This window comes from Erpetoichthys calabaricus, chromosome 2 (genome assembly GCF_900747795.2).
Source record: "Erpetoichthys calabaricus chromosome 2, fErpCal1.3, whole genome shotgun sequence".
In the NCBI taxonomy this organism is placed as follows: Eukaryota; Metazoa; Chordata; class Cladistia; order Polypteriformes; family Polypteridae; genus Erpetoichthys; species Erpetoichthys calabaricus.
Genome location: NC_041395.2, coordinates 277,965,428 through 277,987,285, shown reverse-complemented (window position 1 = coordinate 277,987,285; position 21,858 = coordinate 277,965,428). Strand labels below are relative to the sequence as shown.

Here is a 21,858-nt window from a genome sequence, read left to right as displayed (position 1 = left end):
GAGTAAATGTGGATTTTCTTCATTTTAGTTCCCTTCGAATATTCTCCTTATCTTTTGCAGTAATATCCTGGACTGATGCCTGGTCCAGGACCGGTTCCTGTCTTTTTGTCCATTTGCGACCAGGGTTCAGGCTCCGGCAACCGTGAACTTTGAAAGTTTGAAAATGGAGATGCAAAATGATCATTCTGCATTTAAAACCCACATGTGGAGTACAGCATGTAAAAGTGGATGGGAAACATGATATCAATTGTTTTTCCTCTGGTTTATAGTTGTTTCCAACTGTTTATAAATCTTTTTACTGTATCCGATTTTGAAAGTCAAAAGACAATTTAAGACAACAGCTGATAAAAGATTTTGATTGTGTTCTTTATTTTAGACAAACTCAACAGAGATGTTAAATTTGTGATAAACACATTTGTTAAACCCACAACATAAAACGCTGGCTAAATAAATACATTTAGTATATTTGTCTCATGCCCAATTCAAGGGGATATTTTTTCGAGACATTGACGTTCATATTGTTTATTGCATGTTTGCTGATGGGAAGCAGATGGCACTTTGCAGCCTGATAAAAGCTTGGTAATCACAGAGGGACTTTATAAACTCTTCAAATGGTACAATAAAGACCTGTGTATACAAAACTGCTGTGTGAAAAGAGACTATTAAACTGTTCTAAAGGACTGCACAATTGGTTCAAGGTATGAAGTACATTAAATTATTCAGTGCACTTCAGTTTGAAACCATGGTTCCATACAAGAAGAATGCAGACTCTTTGACTAGTACTGCTTCAGGAGATCTCATTTCTTTTTCCTGCCATGGAATCCTCGTACAGAGCCTTTACCAAAACAGATGGTTGTAGGTACCCTGAAAATATAGAAATACTGTAGTTATTTTTTAAGCAATGAGGATCTTTTCAAACTTCTGATGCAATTTGCATTTAAGACAGACCATGCAAGTCTACTGCACAAAAAAGAAGCAAACCCAAACAATACTATGAAGGTGTCAACCATAGAATATCCCACACAGAAGAGCTCCATCAAAAAACTACCAACCAAATCATATAAATAACTTCTAGGTGAAGAGCCCCTCAAAGAACTGAAGAACCATTCAAGTGCAAACTCTTTTTTTCAGTCAATACTGAAGCTATTTAAGGTTTAAAAAAATTATATATATTATACTGTATATAAAATGCAAATGTACAGAATAACTTTTATTTCTGACTATTTCTGCATAGATTGCTTTGATGTTTCAGAATAATAACATTTTTTGTGTTCCATTCCTCTTTAGGGACTAAGTACAGGAACAACATAAAGTAAATTATAGAAGTATGAAACTTGGCTTTTTGTGATCATTTTCTTGTGTGCAAAAACTACAATAAACATGCAACCCACTAACGTCACCGCATTCTTGGCTTGTATGAAATGCATTGTCCAGCTTTTCTGTAGACATCTTCAGAGGCTGCATTTTTTGGCAATGATTTCACTCCAGACTCCTTTTTAGCACATTAAATGTATGTTCAATTTGATTTAAATTAAGACACTGAACTGGCCTCTTCAAACATTTCACTTTTTGCCCCAGTGAACCCTCTGTTTGGGTTATCAGTGCATTCTGAGTCATTGGAATGGTGTATGATGAAGCACTGGCCAAGGAGTCTGGGGAAGTTTTTTTTTTTTTTCTGTGCAGGCAGACAAGATGTTTCTGTACACATCTGGAGTCGTGCCACTGTTAATGTCATTAGTTTCAATTTCACTAAAGATGAGGTAGCCAGTCTCCGAGACAGCCATGCACGATCATGACAAAACACCACCTACCTCCACCATGCTACACAGACCACATAGTCTGTTTTGGACAGTCTGCCATTGCTTCCATTTATCATCTTTCTCAATTTTCTCATTTGTCTATTACGCGTGGTTTCAGAACTCTAATGGCTCTGCTGCAGATAAACGTTTGCCTTTTTCTTGAAGCCCTTTAAATTCTGTTTAAGTCTGTCGACTGTGATATATTCCCTAATAAATGGTGTAGGTTGTAGTTTTTTTTTGTTTTTCTTCACCATTCTATTGATTATTTTTGACCAACCTGGTCAATGCTCTCTCATATCTAAAGATTATTCTAAGGCTGCGATTTTGTGTGCTCAGTTTCTCTGAGATGGTACTGACTGAATGTTTCAATTTTTCCAACATTCAAATTTCTTGCTGTTTCTTTCATGGATAGTTCTCTAGTCTGCATGTTGGTATAAGCCAGTGAAGTCTAACAACAAATGACAGTGCAAAAGCCAAATCTAATGCTATGTGTTCAAATCAATTTATTATCCAATAACAAATACCTGGCAGCTAAAACAACCAATCTTACACTTGCCTGGAAGAGGGCTGTACTGCATTAAAACATTTACATGCAGAAGTACACAGAAATAAAATGTCTTTGTGCTTTCCTATCATCTTCATCCTTATTACGCTAAGCCAAAGAAAGATATGGCAGTTTTTACTTTAACACCCCAGTAATTGATGGTGGCACTCTGGTGATCTTTCCATGGAAAAAAATTCTAATGTTATTAATATTTAAAGCGAAGAAGGAATGAAGCTGCCTCATGATTACAGGAGACACCTTGTTGTGAAGTGTACTGATGGGTTGTCCCTGGAATACAGTCCAAAGTGAAAATTACATATTGTGTAGAGCAGGGGTTGCCAACTCTGGTCCTGGAGGACCACATTCTGACCCTTTTCTTAATTAGTGACCTGTTTTTGCTGCTACTTAACTTCTTTTGAATTAATTCTAGTTGACTTTTTTTAAAGATTTGTCCCCCTTGAATTTCTTCCTCATTCCTCTGAATTGCTTCATTTCTTTCCTTAAATGGCACCCAAACAGAAATGAAATGTGAAGTGAGTGAGCCAACAGAAGTTCAAGACAGGGCCTGAAAAACTCCAACCAATTTCACTCCAACTAGTTGCTTAATTAGGTGCTGATTCTCGTTAATTAAAGCAATTCATTAATTCTATGGCTTGTTGCTGCTCTCATGGTGCAACAGCAGATATTTCTGAAATTTTTGATTTTCTCTTTTCTAAGAGAACTATTCAAATGTTTTGTGGACCTGAGCAGATCAACATTCCTGAGACCTTCATCTTTCCTTATTCTCAGATATTGTATGATGGACATAGTTTGCTGGTCATGTTTTGGTTAATTTTGTATCTCATTTTTGTTTAGCGGCTAATTAAGGAAAAAGAAACAATTAAAGGGGTCTAAGACTTGTTTTGAATTCATTTTATTTGACTTGCTCTTGAAGTTAATTAGCAGCAAAACCAGGTCACTAAGAAAAGGGTTAGAATGGAAACATGCAGCCATGGTGGTCCTCCAGGACCAGTGTTGGCGACCCCTGGTGTAGAGCACAGTGTGCTTGTTCTCTCAACAGACCTTTCTTATAATAGGAAAAACACCTGCATGTTAAACAAACATAGATTTATGTTCAAAGAACGTGAAAAAAAGGTACCATTTCATAAGAGAAAACACACATTTTTTTAAAATAATACAATAATTACTCAATTACAAAAATCAGCTTTGCATAACATGTTGCTTCAAAGTGCAAAGCTACTGCGTTATGGGCAGAAGCAACATGGTAACATACACCGGGGTGTCAGTTTATTAGGTAATCCTGTTTAGTTGTGTGTTTTACACCTCCTTTGGCCTTCTACACAGCATGAATTCGTCTGAATACGTTGTTCAGGAAAGTTGCATCATGCAGAAAGGACTGTGTGCCATAACTGCAACAAACTGGTTGGTGACACAGCCCTTCTGTGAACATCCCTTTCCACCTCATTCCAAAGATTCTCGATAGGATTAAGATCCGGGTACTATGCAGATCACTGAGGCAGTGAAAACATAGTACCATACTCCCAGAACTATTAGGTGATTATATGGACTTTGTGACATGATGTATTATACTAAAAGTGTTAATTTGAGTGTGAGTCTACTATAGCCATGAAGGGAAAAACTTGGTCAGTGACAATGTTTAACTATGCCATGCTGTTCAGACAATCTTGTATGGGTATCAGGAGCCCTAATGTGTGCCAGGAAAACATTCCCTACACTATCCTATCCTACTGCTACCAATGGACCATCCTTTTGGTGCCAAATAAGATGACTTCATGGACACACGTTGCTTGTGCCAAAAAGCATGATGCAAAAGGAAACAGAATTCATCAGATCCAGCAGGTTTTTTTCTACTCCTCAATGGTTTCGATGCCTCTGTGCCCACTGACAGCATCAGCTGTTGTAGTCCATTCAATAGAAATTTCAAAAAGTAATGCATTCTGAGATGACATTCTGCAGTGTTCAATTCAAACATAATTTGCCTGGCTGTGGCTTGTATAATTCTTGACCAGTCTGATCCACAAGCGGTTTCTTGTTTTCCACAGAATTAAATATAACAGAGTTCTCTTACCATTCCCTGTAAACTCTTGAAACAGTGGTCCGTGAAATGCTAGTAAAGGCAGCTGTTTGGGAGATGGTAGAACTGACATTACTAGCACCAGCTACAATGTTCTAAGTCACTAGGGTCACTCATTTTGCCCATTCCATTATTTAATTAATTGAACATTAATTGATGCTAGAAACACTGGTCTGCTTGATGTGACACATGATGTGCTGGAGTGTAGAATCTGTGTGAGGCTTGAAGATTTACCTAATTAACTGGCAACTCAGTGTATGTTAAAGGCAAGCACTAGCAAGTTCTATGTGCACACGTGGCACTCCTGCCATCTACTTTATAGATCACAAAAAGCAACGGTTTTCGCCACTCAAATCAAACTACCACTCTGTTGACTCAAGTGACTAATTAGGATTTTGTCAGTAAAAGTGGCTTTTTATTTTAGCGGTTCAGTCTATGTATGCTCGGCTACAAATGCAATTGAAAATTACATTTTTAAAATGTGCATTATTTTTTCAATACACCCTGTATTATGTAACCAAATCTTTCACTCAATGTTTGTGCAAGATAGTAGGCCAGACTATATAAATAAACACTTATTGGTTTCAACTTTTGGACATTCTGACAACTGAAATCTAATAGGAGAAAAAACAGAGACGAGCCCTGGATGTTTCCTGATGCTGTACACCCTGACCTCTGACCTGCAAGGGATTGTAAAAAGAACCCATGTCAGTGCATCAGATTTCACAGAGCATTAAAACAGCAGCTCTCATTCCATCTCACTATTGCATAGGTGTTTTGTGCATTTACAAGGTGATTAAATTACTTAAACATTTCAGATTTTGAATGCCTATCCTTGTGTAAATTAATGAATGAACACAAACTAAGATTAGTTTTGCTCTGTTTTTTACAACATCGATTTTGATCTTTTAAGGAGAAAACATATAGAGTATATGTGTCATTGTACTGCAAACTGCAAAACACATTGCTTTCTATTTTATTGGTTTATATAAATAAAACTTCATATCTGTATGCGTAAATCAAGTGAAAAAATATGGAATGTTAACATGTTAATAACAGACTGTTTTACTGATAAGTTAAGTTTACTTAGAAACTATCCCTGCCAGAGCACAGTTATAAAACTGATTCTTGAACTGAATAAAAATGAACACTAACTTGTATGAATAATGGGGTTTATTCTGCTCCATCTGAAGAGTCCTTTTTTCAGTAGTGGAAGTTATAATGTTTGTCTCATGTGTACTGGTTTCCATGGGCTCCAAAATCATTAATTCACTGGTCTGGGCTTGATCAGGTTCAGACAATTCCATAGGTGCCTCTCTTTGGACAGGAGTCTTGCCGCGGTTCTTGCTATGAAACAGAAGGAAAAAAAAGTCAAATTTTTATGATTTTTTTCTCTCTCTCTCTTTTTTTAATACTGACAGACATTTATTGCTGCAGGTCAGTTTAAAAAATGTGTGTTCTGAACACTTTTTGCTAACATTACAACCAATTAGACGATTTAGAAAAAAATCCACTGTTATAGGCAAGCCTGTAGCCTGAGCAATCCTAGATGAACATAGTAAGCCTATAAAGTACAACAACTGCAACATCAAACAATCTGCACTTAACTTGACCAGAGGACAACAGTAATTCTTTCCAATTCTCTTAATTTTATCCAATTATCCTTTGAAAATTTAATTTATTGAGCTTTTGCACATTTTCATTTAAACAGTAAATAATCTGCAGAGCTGTTTATTTCTGAAATAATGATAATTAAAACACTAAAATGACTCTTGATTTATTATATGGCAAACAAAGCTTAGAGAACACCTCTGAATATTTAATTTCATCAAATAAACCAGATCATTGAGGCTGGCCTTCCAAGTAGGTAAAAACAACACTTTGAATGTCTTCCCTTGTAAAGACTCATTTAACTTTTTGGCACTCACTATGCTGAATTCTCCCCAAAAATAAAATAATCAATTTAAAAAAAACTTAAACATGTAACTGTTTTGTATCCTTGTCTAAAAACTGATTTATCACAGAGTCAACCTTAATTATGCATTTTCTTTGTTTCACATATACTGGTACTGATTCGTGCATTACAAGCACTGGTACACAATGCAGGGCTGGTTCTTTCCTTGCAACCGAAGTTGCCATAATAGACACTGTGGCCCAGAACTGGATAAGCAGAAAATGCATTGATGAAAATCTCATTTTTATTCATTAATATTCAGCGACATATTGTTTTAATTTTTGTGTCTATGTAACATTATTGTCAGTACTTTACAAATTGCTCACTATACCAGACACTATATTCAGTTATATGAGTGCAAACCCTGGAAAGCATTTTGCAAATTAAGTAAACATGAATGCCAGAAAACTTCAGTCCCTTATCTCCAACTTTTTGATTGCTGCTTCCATTGCAACAACACTTCAAAATACATGCAGCTTTCTATTCTTCATTAAAATGGAAAAAAAAAAACAGTAAGTCTACAGCATGTCCTCTTCAGCCCTATCTTCTCCAAATCCATTCATAAAGCCCCTTCAGACCTAACATTCAAATATGGGTTATCGGTAACATTTAAAAAAAAAAAAAAGATACTGTGTTAGCTAACGGCGCAACACTTCACGTTGACACTTTGTTCTTGTCAATGTGATTTACTGTTCTACTAAACAGTGTGTATTAACCTTCACTTTTTATTCCAAATTATGTGCATTTATTACAAGTTGATTTGTTTCTCTGTAATATACTGCTTTCCCCAGACTGGACTATGAACAAAGACAAATGGACTATGCATTTGTGGCTGACATCTTCCTCCAAATCAGTTCACCACAGCAAAAGATCTGCACATACACTGGTGTCCATTTCTTGGACAATTTAAGAACTTCAGTTGTGAATATATCGGAGCGCATAAAGTAGTCACTCTACTGTATATCTGGGAATACTGGGAATAAACGGCAGAGTATTTGTAAAACTGGAAGAGTACTGTGTGCTCTGCAGGAGATGGGGCCCAGCTTATTTTTCATTGCTGGAGTACAAGAAAAATTGCTGAGACAATAAATGGCTTGCTTCTTTGAGCTATGAACATCACAAACAAAACCACAGAAGAGTTTTCATGCTGAGAATTAAATTAAAAACTATATATATTTTATGCATACACATCCTCATTCCAGATCATTCCTCATGGAAATCACATATTTTAAACTGTAGATGAATTAAAGACTACTATTTAAACAAGTTCTATGTGGCCTAAGTTGCAACACTTTAAAAAATCCAGTCTGATAAATTACAATCCTTTTCCTATCACTTTGTGCTGTAAATTTATTTAACACATACTTATATCAATTGTGTCTTCTTTTCCCCAAAAGGATAAATAGTACTTTTTAGACTTTTCAGTCTAACAAGGAAGGAAGGAAGGAAGGAAGGAAGGAAGGTAGGAAGGTAGGTAGGTAGGTAGGTAGGTAGGTAGGTAGGTAGGTAGGTAGGTAGGTAGGTAGGTAGGTAGGTAGGTAGGTAGGTAGGTAGGTAGGTAGGTAGGTAGGTAGGTACTTTATTAATCCCAAGGGGAAATTCACATACTCCAGCAGCAGCATACTGATAAAAACAATATTAAACAGTGATAACAATGCAGGTATACAGACAGACAATAACTTTGAATAATGTTAACGTTTTGGGTGCAACTGAAGAGTTGCATAGTGTGGGGGGAGGAACGATCTCCTCAGTCTGTCAGTGGAGCAGGAAAGTGACAGCAGTCTGTCGCTGTATTCTGACTACTGTAGTTATCTTTTAATGTGAGTTAGAGAACACGGAATTGTATATATATTCAATAGGGCTTACTTAATTTAAACTACTGGAATTGCAAAGACAATTATACAGTGTGTAAGCCTGTGCTGTTAAATGCCTGGGGTCCTAGAAACTATTGAAATCATCAGAAAAAAAAAATGAAATGTAGAGATGTCAGATAATTGAAAGGAACTACTCTGGCCATCTCTCTCCTAGGAGGTTTCATTTTGCAGACGTGCTCACATCACTTGTGCATCAGCGGTTAAGCGAGTGACTCTTTCTTCAGAGGTTTCGTTTTGCCGACATGATCACCTCACTTGTGTATTAGTGGCTAAGTGAGTTTCTGTTTCCTTGGAGGTGGAGCTCTTACCCCGACTCCACCTCTCACATCCAGGCCGGACAGACACACAGACTTACATGCGTAGACATTTATTTATAAGATAATTAGATGTAAGTCTATTATATATTTATTGCACATGAAAAATGTAATGTAATACGTTTCTGTGATACTACACGTGACAATACAAAGAGTAAATTTCCATCTATCAAACCTTGATTCAACATCCCTAATCAGCTATAGGCTCAAAGCCTAAAACACATAGAGAGAACTGTAGATATCAACAGTATACTACAGTTAAGACATAGAATACAGTAAGAAAAAAAAGCTTATTGTACACCAAGTCAAATTCTGAAAACAAAAACAAAAATGGGATGTAATAAAACCTCTGTATGTAAGGAAAAAGCACGTTCAGCATTTTTTGCACACACAATTCCAATGAAATACCATTAGTGTAATATTAGCACTTAATGTAGCAAACCAAGATTCTAAATAGAGTTAGTAACAATGAAAATGTGAAGGTCAAAAACTTACCAATTAAAATCTTGTAACCGTAAAACTGAATGGATCGATAATGTGTCTAATAGTATTGATTAAAAAAATATGAATTTTGAAGGTTTTACTTAGATATCCCAATTTCATATTTAAAGTTTAATCAAACAATTACTAAACATTGTCAGAGCATGAGGCTTCAAAGGAACCTAAGCTCTCCTGTAAAGATGGCTTTCTACCACTTGTGGTGCACATTCTCTGCACATTTAACAGACTGCATGTTAAAGGTTTGTCACTCCACAATGCTTTTCAGTATAATAGAGAATAACTCAAAAACATATCTTTGTGTACACATTTTCTTATATTGAAAAAACCATTAAAATAATGTTTATTAGACAACTTAATACAGTGCTCTTCTTTAAGTCAGATGTAGTTAGGCCAAAACTTCACCACTTGTGTCTACATACAGAAGAGTTTGTACTGAACCTGAGTTTGGAGTGGAGATCGTTTGGCTTTTTTTTTTGAGACAAACATAGATACTGCTCTAATGTTCCTTGGCAGCCTTTTTTTTTTTTTTTAAATCACTGCTAGATTTGTGGTGCACTTTGAATAAGTTTTGTTTAGTTCTCTTCTGATACAAAATATTAAACAAACACTGTTGGTATTGAAACAGATCTGTTTTTTTAACAATAAATGTATATCTTGTCAGCTAGCCAATCTCTACTGTATTTAGTATAGTATAAAATTGCAAGGTGCAATAGTGTTAATCATTAATTTAACTTAACATTGATTTGTTTTTAATTAACTTTCCAGTCCCATTTAGTTGAATTAAGGGCCACAAGGGCCAGAATCTAAAATAGCATTATAAGACTTACTTACTGTACATTGGACCAGTTAAGTATTGTCAACCAACTTCACCTGAATGAATATAAACTGAACTGTATGAAAGGAATTTCCATTACTCAAAAAAACAAAATGACAAAACATGTTTTGCTAAAAAATAACTCACAAATTCTACCAGTTAGCTAAGTTAGATTATCTTCTTATATAATAAACTACCATGGCTGTTTGTCTGTCCAGGATTTTAAATCACCTGTAGCTCACAAACCGTTTGATCTATTGGCCTGAAATTTGGTACACATAAGCTATGTGATGTCTACTATCCGCTTTCGGGGTGATGATTGACCGCCAAGGTTATTCCTCTGTTTATTTTTATTTTAATGTAGAATCAACTCTCGGCAGCGGCCAGCAGGGTGGCCGTTCTCATTCCCTACCACCTTCGCCGTCACTTCCCCTACCTCTTCATATCTTAAATCATTCTTGAGGCAGATTGAAGACTTAAGTGCCAGCTTAAGTGAAAAATTAAGGAAAACGTACTAAGTAATTTCAACACAAATGCTGACTTAATCAGTTTTAACGTGAAAAGATGCCGACGAAAGAAGAGAAGAAGCGGGTCGCTAGGGTGGAGAAAAGAAGAGCTGCTCAGGAAGCAGCAAGCGCATCAACCTCTGAGCAAACGAATGCTAAACGTACAGAGAAAGAGTATGAAAACTATGAATGATCAAGTCAAATGTATAACGTGCAGTGCGCCACTGGTTCATTTATAAATCTTAAAAGGTTATTAATAGCAGCTAGTTCTGTTATTGAATAAAAATGAGCCAGCCTTAAACAAAACCATAATGGCATATGGACCTCTTTATACACTAATACTGCTTCAAAATTAACTTGACATAAATACAATCAATAAGTTTATGAATATAGTTTTAAAATAGTACAGAAAAGCATATTTTAAAAATACAAATGTGTGATCAATTTTAGGGCATTACTTGTTTTGTAACTTAAGCTTTAACAAACTAAAATCAACTGATAATTTGAGATATGGTATTTACTGAATATTATAAACAGAAAAATATGATTTATTAAAACATCTATAGATATGGCTAAGGGCCAGAAAACTATAAAAAAAAGCAACAAAAATATTAAATTACTAAAAAAGAATTACCTTTTGGATTTATTAGGCTTCCCAAATCGGAAATCAGCAGGGTAACTGTGTACTTTAATTAAATGATCTTTTCTGTCATTGTAGGTTTTAAATTTTACAGCACATCCTTCAACCAGGCACTGATACTGTGAAAGAATACAATTTACATTCAAACAGAAAGAAAAAAAATCACCAAAAACAGAACAATTTGGCACGCCTGTAAATTCAATGCAAACAATTACTGGTTCCAATTATCTAAATTTCAATAAGTCAATATACATTTTGTGCCACTAGATGGCATTATAACATAATGCCATCTAGTGTTTCTTCTGTTGATTTTTATTTCTTATATATTTTTTCTACTTAAAATGTCCTTGATTTAAAGGCCCTTTTAGTGCAGTGGTTTTCAAGTTCAATCCTGGTGGCACAACTTTGTTGCAGGCTTTTGTTTCTAAGGGTTTCACAATCAGTGAGTCATTTTACCTCTAACTAATCTCACTGATTAATTAACTGATCTTTTATCTTACTCTACATCCAAAAAGGCACAACACAGTGTGAGATCTACATTTTTAGGAAATATATAAAGATTTTTATTTTTGCAATTAACATTTTTCTGTAGTGTTTGTTTCCTTAAATGTGTCCTAATAATGAGAGTTAACTACTCCATTTGTAGACATAAGTGCAAACAATGCTAAATGCCAAAAGGCTGCAGATACTTTTGTGTCATACTGGCTAGCATGCTCATTAGTAAATAATGTCTTAAACAAAAAGAATACATGAAAAAATGGAATAAATGATAAAGATGAAAATACAAAAATGCAAAATTAAAAAAATATATGAAAACTATTCACGTCACTTAAATCTTTTGTAACATAGAAACTGGTAGGTAGCAGTTTGCTTGAGTAAAATAGTGGTTAAATTTGAGAACAACTGCTCTAGCGTGATCTATATTTCTGTCTGTTGTCTAGCAGGTACCCTCTGTTTGGCATATTTAGCATTAACATTTGTGATATGCCATCTATTGGAATGTACTTTGTAATGCATGTACAGTAGAAATAAAATGCATTGCATTTTTCATTCCAACAGATGGTGCATCACAAATATTGGCACTGCTTTTGAGTATCCTATATCAAATGCAATATGACTGAGACAATAGACAAACTGACATTATAACTTAATAAAAGAAAATTAAAATAGAAAAAATGTAATTAAAAAAGAATGAAAGTATGAATCCCATTCAAGTGTATTAAACATTCTGGTTATTAATAGTGTAAAATGAAAGCAGAGAGAAACTGTGTAAATAACAAATCAAGTATAAAGGACCCAAGTTTTAGACATGCGCAGTCATACCATCAGTTTCTTTCTCTATGTAACAGTAAATAAGCCTGAAAGGGATTAGTATTTCTTCTGTTGATTTCTATTTCTTATATATTTTTTCTACTTAAAATTTCCTTTATCGTGTTATAGCACTTTTAGTGTATGCCATATTTTGTACTGAGAAATGCAATGCATTTTATTAATACACTAGAAAACATGCAGGCTTCTGCTCCTCCCAAAAATCAAGGTTCAAGCCCAGGTAGTTTGCACATACCAGCAGGCTATGCTCAGTGGAAGGTGGGGATGTCATTCATTTATGCATTTATCTTGGTCACACTTTTTATTCTGTATCCTGTTTGCCATAAGAAAGACGCAAAGCCCGATAATTCCATAAATGTTGCAGTTAGTCACATTTTGCGAGTACCAGCAGGATGCACAAAGTGGTGTATGGGGCCGTCATTCTTCTTCCTATCACATAACCAGCCATGCAGTTTCCCTTATACTCAGCAAATGTCACTGTTCTTCTTTTTCCGTTTGCCATGTCACCTTCTTGATCAGTTTTCCATAAGAAAGAAATAAACCATGATAACTTAGCAAGGTTTGCTGCCAGTCACAAGTTGTGCTTCATCAGCATGTATCACGTTATAAGCTTTCAACTAAGATCAGGATCAAGTTTGTAGTCTCAGTGATTCCCAAGTAATTGCCTGACATACTGTACATTCACAACCCTTAACATTATACATACATTATATATCTTATATAATGAAATTTATTTAAATATAAGATACAAGATATATAATGTATGTATAATGTTAAGGGTTGTGAATGTATGTACAGTATATAGATATCTATATATATCTTCTTTCGGCTGCTCCCGTTAGGGGTCACCACAGCGGATCATCTCCCTCCACATCCCTCTGCCTTCCATATCCTGTTCCGTTACACCCATAACCTGCATGTCCTCTCTCACCACATCCATAAACCTTCTCTTAGGCCTTCTTTTTCCATTGCCTGGCAGCTCTATATCCTTAGCATCCTTCTCCCAATATACTCAGCATCTCTCCACTGTACATATCCAAACCAACGCAATCTCGCCTCTCTGACTCTTCCAACTGTCCAACTTGAGCTCACCCTCTAATGTACTCATTTCTAATCCTATCCATCCTTGTCACACCCAATGCAAATCTTAGCATATTTAACTCTGCTACCTCCAGCTCTGTCTCCTGCTTTCTTTATCTATATATACATACACACACACACACACACACACACACACACACACACACACACACACACACACACACAGAGGATAGGACAAATGCTGTGGAATTGGCATGTCGAGGATGATGCCCCTGAGTGAGCATATTGCAAGTGACATCGTAGGTATTACAGACCACAGTTTCACTCCACTGACATAACTTCAATTAGACAATCCTTCTATGACTAGATTTTAGTACTAAACCAGTAGTCCATGATTTATCATGCACTGGGCCTACTACTATAAATGGTCACATTTAGACATATTTATTTTGTTGCCTTTTAACTCAAAATGATTGTATCAGGCACAAAGTACAAATATTTATATGATTTTTTTTAAATATTTGGAGTTCAAATCAGCAATTGAGTAGAACAAATCTTTAACATTGTGCTTTGGATTCTTGCCAGAAGGACAGCTTCTACTACTTATTTAAGTCAAAAACAAATTATACTTTGGTCCCTAAACCACGGAACAATGCATTTATGTTGTATTGTTGAATTAACGTGTTAATACAGGATTTAGATTGTTTCCAACAAATTTCAGTATTTTGTTTCTGGTATCAAAATGTAACTAGAATTACCTCGGCATGAAAAAAAAAAATCTAACATTCAAAGCAGTGTAATTAATATGGTTTCTGAAAAGGGAAAGATTATATTTCTTTCTTTTCATACTCTAACTGGGGGCCATTCTTATACTTATTTTCACACTGCTTTATTATTACTAATATTGTGTGATAGTTTACAAATCTAACAATGTGAATCTTAGATACCGTGTGTACAATTGAAGCTCTAATCACCAGTGACCAAATTGTGAACTGGCTCATAAGATCATTTAAGTTGATGTTTTGTATAAATATCACATACCTATAAAGTCTGTGCATACTTGCCCAAATAGTTTAACCATGTGATAGATACAGATTCAGAATGGAGGTTTGTTCAAAATAAGGTATGCTTCACTATTTTCTGAAGCAAATCTCGGCTTTAGTGTGCTAATGTGAAATTCTGACTTGTAATCTAATATTAATGCAAGCACCAAGTTGGGATACATTCTTTTCAATGTATTGTGTGACATGTGTGATTTTATAGCCTAGTCAATCTAAATCTCAATCTTGCATTATATTTCATTTAAAGTTATTTCTAGGCTTTAAAATAAATATACAATAAAGCAAGTTATGAAATAAGGGTTTTAAGCAAACAAGTATTAATTACCTTATTGAAAAAATACGGAAATATAAAATCACTTTTAAATTGAAGATCAACAACTGTTTTCATGGCATTTACTGTATTTTTAAATATTTCACTGGCCCATTACAAAGCCAACACAAGAATAAATAGCTCATTATTACTTAAATTAGAAACACTCCTTGTGTATTTTATGAAGAAATAACAGAGGAGACCACAGATAGCCAAAAACAACATAAATGCTGGTTTTTCATTAGCCAGGAAGGGCCAGGGTGATCTTCATGCCTTTTGGGAGAATGTTCTATAGACAGATGAAATAAACGTACAATGTTTTGGATGGCATGGGTCCCATCATCACCAGTGCAAAGAAAACACAGCATTCCACAACAGTATATGATGCAGCAAGACAATGATCCAAAACACAAAAGCAAACCCATCAGAATGGGTGAAAAGAAGTGAAATTATTTTTTGGTCAAACGTTTGAATGTAGAAGGTTCTCATCATGTTGACAGATGAAAAACTCTCATCATAAAAGAGGAGGACATTAAAAAAAAAAATGAGTAAGCCAGATACCACTGTGTGTCCTGACAGCCATTGCATTACAGTGTAGGATTACATATTATGAGATAAACTATCCATCCATCCATCCATTATCCAACCCACTATATCCTACTTACAGGGTCACAGGCAGACACGGGGAGAACATGCAAACTCCACACAGGGAGGACCCGGGAACCTGCGAGGCAGCAGCGCTATCCACTGTGCCACCATGCCGCCCATCAGATTAACTATTTTAACATAATTTATACAGTAATTACAAATGTGTAAGTTTATTATTTGTATGTTTTTCAAAATTTGTTATAAAATTGCAAGTAGATTTACTGTAACAATGGAGCTTTCTGTATTGTAATTGGCATTAATTTAATTTTTGTGGGTGTGAGTGAGTGGGCTGTAGGATGAATGTGGAGCTACAATAATAAACTGCCAAGATGACTATATGACCATTTCTGTTTCTCTGTGCCTCTAAATATCACCAAACAAAACCAGCATATAACAATAGCATAGAACTTAGCTTGCAGACACTCAAAAAAGTTTTTTGGTGGGTTTCCAAATACAATATAAGTAGTGTTATTGTCAATACACATATTAGGTTTGCGAGATATGTTGTAATATTTCCAAAAGTACTATTATTCAAATAATAGAACTAACCAAACTAACAAAACACATATTTTAAGAAATATCTGCTTTTAATAGTATGATCTTTGTATGCCTTTTTTCAGAAATTATTTTTGATTAGCTATTATCGTACATTAATAAATAAATTAGTGAAATTTCTGTTTAGAAAAAATTTAAAATTTCAAAGAGGAAAATCCTTAAAAGTGTGTCACAGAAAACAGATATTACCTTTCAATAAAAATGTATATTTGAGGGGAAAAACTTGTACGTTTAGGGATCAAACTATACAAGGTAAATACAGTACCTAAGTAAGAATATTGAGTTAAGATTCAAACTGACCATAAGTTGTTTCTCTGACAAAATCTGAAACAATGAATCATGCCACTCCGATAAATGAATGTCCAATAGGTGAGCCGAAGGGAATGATCTCTTGCAGTGAGAGCAGACATTCCGATGTAATGAATTGTAGTGATGCTCATATTCTTCAAGAGAGTCAAAGAGCTGGCAGCAGCCAGCTATGTGACATTTGAATTCAGAAATCCTAAAAGAGAGGAAAATTAATTGACGCAGTATCCATGCATACTGATTAAAACAAACAAATATATATTAATCAACCTTTCTCAACAAAAGCTGCCTTTGTGTTCGACAACTTGCCAGTGTGGAACCTGAACTCAGAAAACAATTTATTACTGTATAAATATATATTGACTTTACTAACACAGATCTTTAAATTTATTAAAGTACCAGATTTTTCTATTCTATAACACATACCAAAATTACACAAGACAATTTTTTAAACAGAAATTACTGTAAATATCTGTAAACATCTATATACTAAAACTTTGAGAGGTGTTATTTCAATGCCGAGTTTTCTTGCTTACACTCAATCACAGATCAAGATACTATGTTTTTTGGAAACCTTATCTGTAACCAGAAAAGTATCAAAATTTCAATTACATAAATATTAATAATTTAATATAAGACTCTTTTGACATCTGTGCTCCATCATCTAGTTGCTGGGAAATAAAAATACTTGACTATGAAGCAAGGCCTGTGCCAGGACAAATTTGGCTGGGCAACACTATTTTCATGCTGGTGATGAATGATTAAAATACAAATAAAGCCAACAATATTTCAATTCACAACTATGCCCCAGAATGCATTAGCAAAAGATTACAAAAATCAGAAGAACACCCTGCCAAATACACCACCACAGGACCACACTATAACAAACCAGAGACAGGTTGTATAGTTCACACACTGGTACTTTTTGCTTTTCATTTGCATTTTTAATGTTTGTTACAGCCTCATTTGTAATCTTATTCCCTCAAACGAACATGTTATTAAATTGCACAAAAAACAGCAAATACTGTCCGGAGTTGCATTCCGAGTTGACTTGGCTGGCTCTATTTTTGATGTTGTTGGGTAAAACTCAACCTCAAGTATAGTGATAATGAAAAGATTGTTACAGTGTGAAACTCTTGCCGGGTTCAAACTAGTAAAATATATCCATATTAAATGCAATTCTCGCTTAATTCAGACAGTTGAAGCCCACCATATCAGCACTGGGGCAAGACAAAAATAAGCCTTGAATAATCCTTCAGTCCATTGCACACACCCATATTCAGACAGATTGAATCATTTGAGAGTGAGCAACTGTTAGCACCTAAAAAAACAAAGAACCTTTAGAAAACCCAAGTAAACAAAAAAAAACAAACAAAGGTTATTAAAATGTGTTGCCACATATTGGTCTATGGATAAAGTTGCACACTTGTCTGTCTACTGCCAGTCTTCAGAATTTCTAAATTATTATTTTTTATTTTGCATGTGCAACTTTTAAAGACATACAAACAAAGCTAAAAAAGGGAGATTTACCAAATAACTGCATAACCTCCAATAAAGTATCAATGGAGCCGATTTATCTGAATTTGTATGTTGTAACTGTTAGCATCAATGCTTATTGGCCAAGCAATTTATCCAAAATATATACATATATATAATTGAAGATAACATCCTTCACAGACTGGCAAAGGAAATAAAGCTGTTGAAATTAAATTAAAGGGAAGTTGACAATTGGTCAATGCAATATTTCCTTTTTTTTTTACCTCACACACAGATATTCCTGTTTACTTTTTTTTCTTAAAGGGTGGCTCAGTTTAGTTGGACATAATCTAGATTTATTATGATTACTATTTTTGCTTTATTGATTTCTAAACTGGAAAACCTTCATTTTGATTTATTAGCCTTTTATATAATGTTTTACACAAAACAAAATAATTTTATGAAGTTGTTTCATTATCTAGTTGTACACAAGTTATTCAAAATTATACTTAAACAAGACCATGTTTGTAATAATATAAAAATTAACCCAAAAATGAAAAACCTCAAATATGGAAACTTTCTTCCATGGCTTAAAAAAATCTCTTATTATTACAGTACTTGAAATACTTGTTAGATTTAACTGTTCACCATGTTAAAACTGCATGGGGATACATAGTTGCCTTGATCTGATTAGAGTGTAGACATGTACCAAGGAAAGGAGAGGCAAAAAGAGTACTTACTTGGGTCTATCAACATCACTGGCATAGTCCGCCTCAGCATCTTGCAAATACAAATGGCGCTGAATGTCACCATCCTTAAAATAATTACAACAAATGATCAGAAACAAGCATGCCTAAACTCAAATATAAATTGTCTATGCTATACAGTATACTGAATCATATATTGCTTTTGTTGTAAACACTGTAGTGTTTAAACACAGTGTTAAATATTTTCAATTTTATTCTTCTCATTGCTCATCTCATTGCCTTGGAACCCCTGCATATTTTGTTTTTGTTTTTTTTTTTTCCGGCCCTCTGGAGTTTTTTTTGTTTTGTTTTGTTTTTTTCTGTCCTCCCTGGCCATCAGACCTTACTTTATTCTTTGTTAATTAGTATTGCCTAATTTTTATATATAATTTTTCTTTTTCCTTTCTTCATCTTGTAAAGCACTTTGAACTACAGCATTTGTATGAAAATGTGCTATACAAATAAATGTTATTGTTGTTGCTGAAAACAATGCATTGGCAAATTAAGAGGGTTACAATGTTTTCACAATTGATAACACAAAAATAAATTTAACTTAAAGTCTTTTCTTAGAAATGTATTCTGTGCCTTAAACCAGTGGTCCCCAACCTTTTTGACAGCAAGGACCACTTTATTAGATGCAAATTTTTCCACGGACCGGTCGGTGGAAGTTTTATACACAATTTACATAACATTTCTATTATTAATTAAGTTATTAAGCATTTCGCATACGTTTGCAACCCGAGATTTTTCATCTTTTTTTGCATATAACAAAGACATATGCTTTGCATTTGCCATTCCAACAGATTGCACATCACAAACATTAACACTGCTATCTTTTTTTCGTGTCTGCCGTTTCTATAGGAGGGTGACAATGAGTTAAATTCCAATGGATGTTTTTCAAATGTTGACAAGCAATAAGCAAAAGGTATCAGTGAAAACCACAGAAAACAAAAACAGCAAAAAAAAAAAACAGTACGAGGAAAGTTCGAAGAAAGAATTTTTTTTTACATTGTTTCTGTTTGGGGATCGTTGTGCAAATGTGCACAACTGAGCTGCGACCACAGATCTAACTGCTCTGTGGATGATTCATTCAAGCATTTCAAAGTCATAAAGACATGCAAATGTTTTAAATGCTATAAATGAGCACTTCTTCCTGTCTTGGAGTCCTGGGTTTAAACCCTGGCCAGGACACTGTATGAAGTTTGCACATCCTCCCTGTGTGGTTCTCCCAGATCCCCAACGTGTACATATTAGGTTATTTGTCAACTGACAGAAAGGATGCCCTGCGATGCTGTTCATGGCTAGTTCCATCCTTGTCTCCAGTGATGTTTGAGTAAGACTGTTCTCTGGCTTCGTGGATTGTGGAAGGAAAGTCACCCACACACACGGGGAGAAAATGCAAGCTCAATGATGAGAGGACCAGGGACGTGAACCCCGTCTCCTTGTTGCAAGTCAGCAGTGCTACCACTGTGCCACCGTGCCATTCCGCTTTCCGGTCCTTAACTTGAAACTTTTTTTTAGTGCTAATCATGAAGATTTACAATGTATTAGTTATTAACAGAATAAATTAAAAAAACACAGTGCTAATGTGGATTTAAACTGTTTACTAATAAATGGAAAGCCGTTTTGTAAGCGTACTTGTCCAGCGCTTTTTTCCTGAACAAGTAAACGTTACCAATAAAACAAAATGTGCACTTTTAGCCAATATAAAAACAATACCTTTTGACGTCAATCAAACTTATTTATATTTCTACAATCAAAATCTAAAACTCACCGACAGTACTAATCTGCAGCGTTACTTACTCTGCAACTACATTAAAAAGCAGGAAACTACTGCGGTCCTCATGACATTTGCCCAACACCATCATTAGACAAAGCAGGGATTTACTGGACTTGTCCTGCAAGCGATTAACCCTGCTTGGGCCATTAGGAGAATTTTCTTAGGGGTCTTCTTGTCGCAGTCCACACGTTTGGGGCAGTTGGGTTTTTTTCCAAGCCCATACTGCCCACCAGTTTGCCCATATGGAACCACTGTGTGTAAGATTGCGGGGTAGTTAGCCAATTTATGCACTGATATTTTCGTTTCTGAGAGAACAAGTGGAAACAGATATCGTAGCCACTTGTTACAACCTGGAAAAACGTATGCCAAAAAGCCGGCTCAATATATTCCAAAATGTTACTGTTATAAACAATCATGCCTTAGCGACACATACTTCAAACAGTTCGTCTTCTTTGCTCAATCTAAATGTCTGAGGAACGAAAGGAAACGGGGATGCATCTGAGTCTTCTGCTCCCTCCTCACCAAAGCAAATTCCCTCGTGCTTCCCAACTGGTAACACAGGAAACAATGACACTGCCTTATCCGAGTGATCCGGCTCAATCAAAAAACTAATTAACTGCGGCTGTAACATTATGAGCACTCTTCCGCGGTTGTGTTTTCAAAAATGCATACTGTCAAGCTGTATTAAAATATTTCCTATCACATCCGGCCTTCGCTGACGACAGCCGCTTTCAGAATAGGTCTGGTCGCGTTGACTTCAAGTGCTGGGTCTTAGTGCCCGTCCTATTTCCTGACTGTCTGTTCTGCACCCGTATTTTTCTTTTCACGGTATACATTATAACCAGGCGTAACGATGGCGCAGGGGTAACACTGCCGCCTCGCGTGTTGTTTGCATGTTCTCTCCGTGTCTGCTTGGGTTTCCTCCTTGTGCTCCGGTTTCCTTTCACTGTCTAAACACATGCAGATTAGGCGATATGGTGATACTTAATTGGTCCTAGTGTGTGGATGAAGTGTGTGTGTATGTGTGTTCACCCTGCAATGGACTGGCGCAGGGTTTGTTCCTGCCTTGCACACTTTGCTGGCTGAATAGGCTCCAGTACCCTCTGTGACCCTGACAATGACTAACATTATCTAGCACATCATTTCTTTTTCTTTTTCTAAGTGTTCCTACAATATCCCACAGATGTGTATGGTTGTGTCTGATTGCCTGCAGCCCTCTCCAGATTTAATTCATAACTTGCGCCCAATTTGGTCAAGACAGGTTACCTTCTCCTTGAGTCATTCTCATAGAAAACATATGGAAGGGTTTACATGGTGATGCAGTGTTTAAAAATATTGTGAATATATATCCTTATAAACATTATTTCCAGTAACAACATTTATATTATAAATATATAATCTATTTTTGATTTAATGTGTCTTCCACCATAAAGATGTGCAAGTTTAAACTGAAATGTGTTCATTCAATTGTGCCTTTCGATTGATCAATGTGTTATTGCGGATGGATTCCTGCCTTGCACCAGATACTGGCAAAGCCTCCCAAAGCCTAAAATGGAACAAGCATG

General features: G+C 35.4%; 1 protein-coding gene across 1 annotated transcript; it reads right to left on the bottom strand.

Moving 5' to 3' along the window:
- Positions 1-348: 348 nt before the first annotated feature.
- znf511 (zinc finger protein 511) lies at positions 349-21,019 on the bottom strand. The gene is made up of 6 exons (XM_028795598.2): positions 20,727-21,019; positions 18,508-18,581; positions 16,286-16,487; positions 11,036-11,160; positions 5,594-5,785; positions 349-864 (listed from the first exon to the last, which is right to left on the bottom strand). The coding sequence occupies exons 1-6, from the start codon at positions 20,922-20,924 to the stop codon at positions 798-800; spliced, it is 858 nt and encodes a 285-aa protein (XP_028651431.1). The 5' UTR covers positions 20,925-21,019; the 3' UTR covers positions 349-797.
- Between the last annotated feature and the right edge of the window lie 839 nt (positions 21,020-21,858).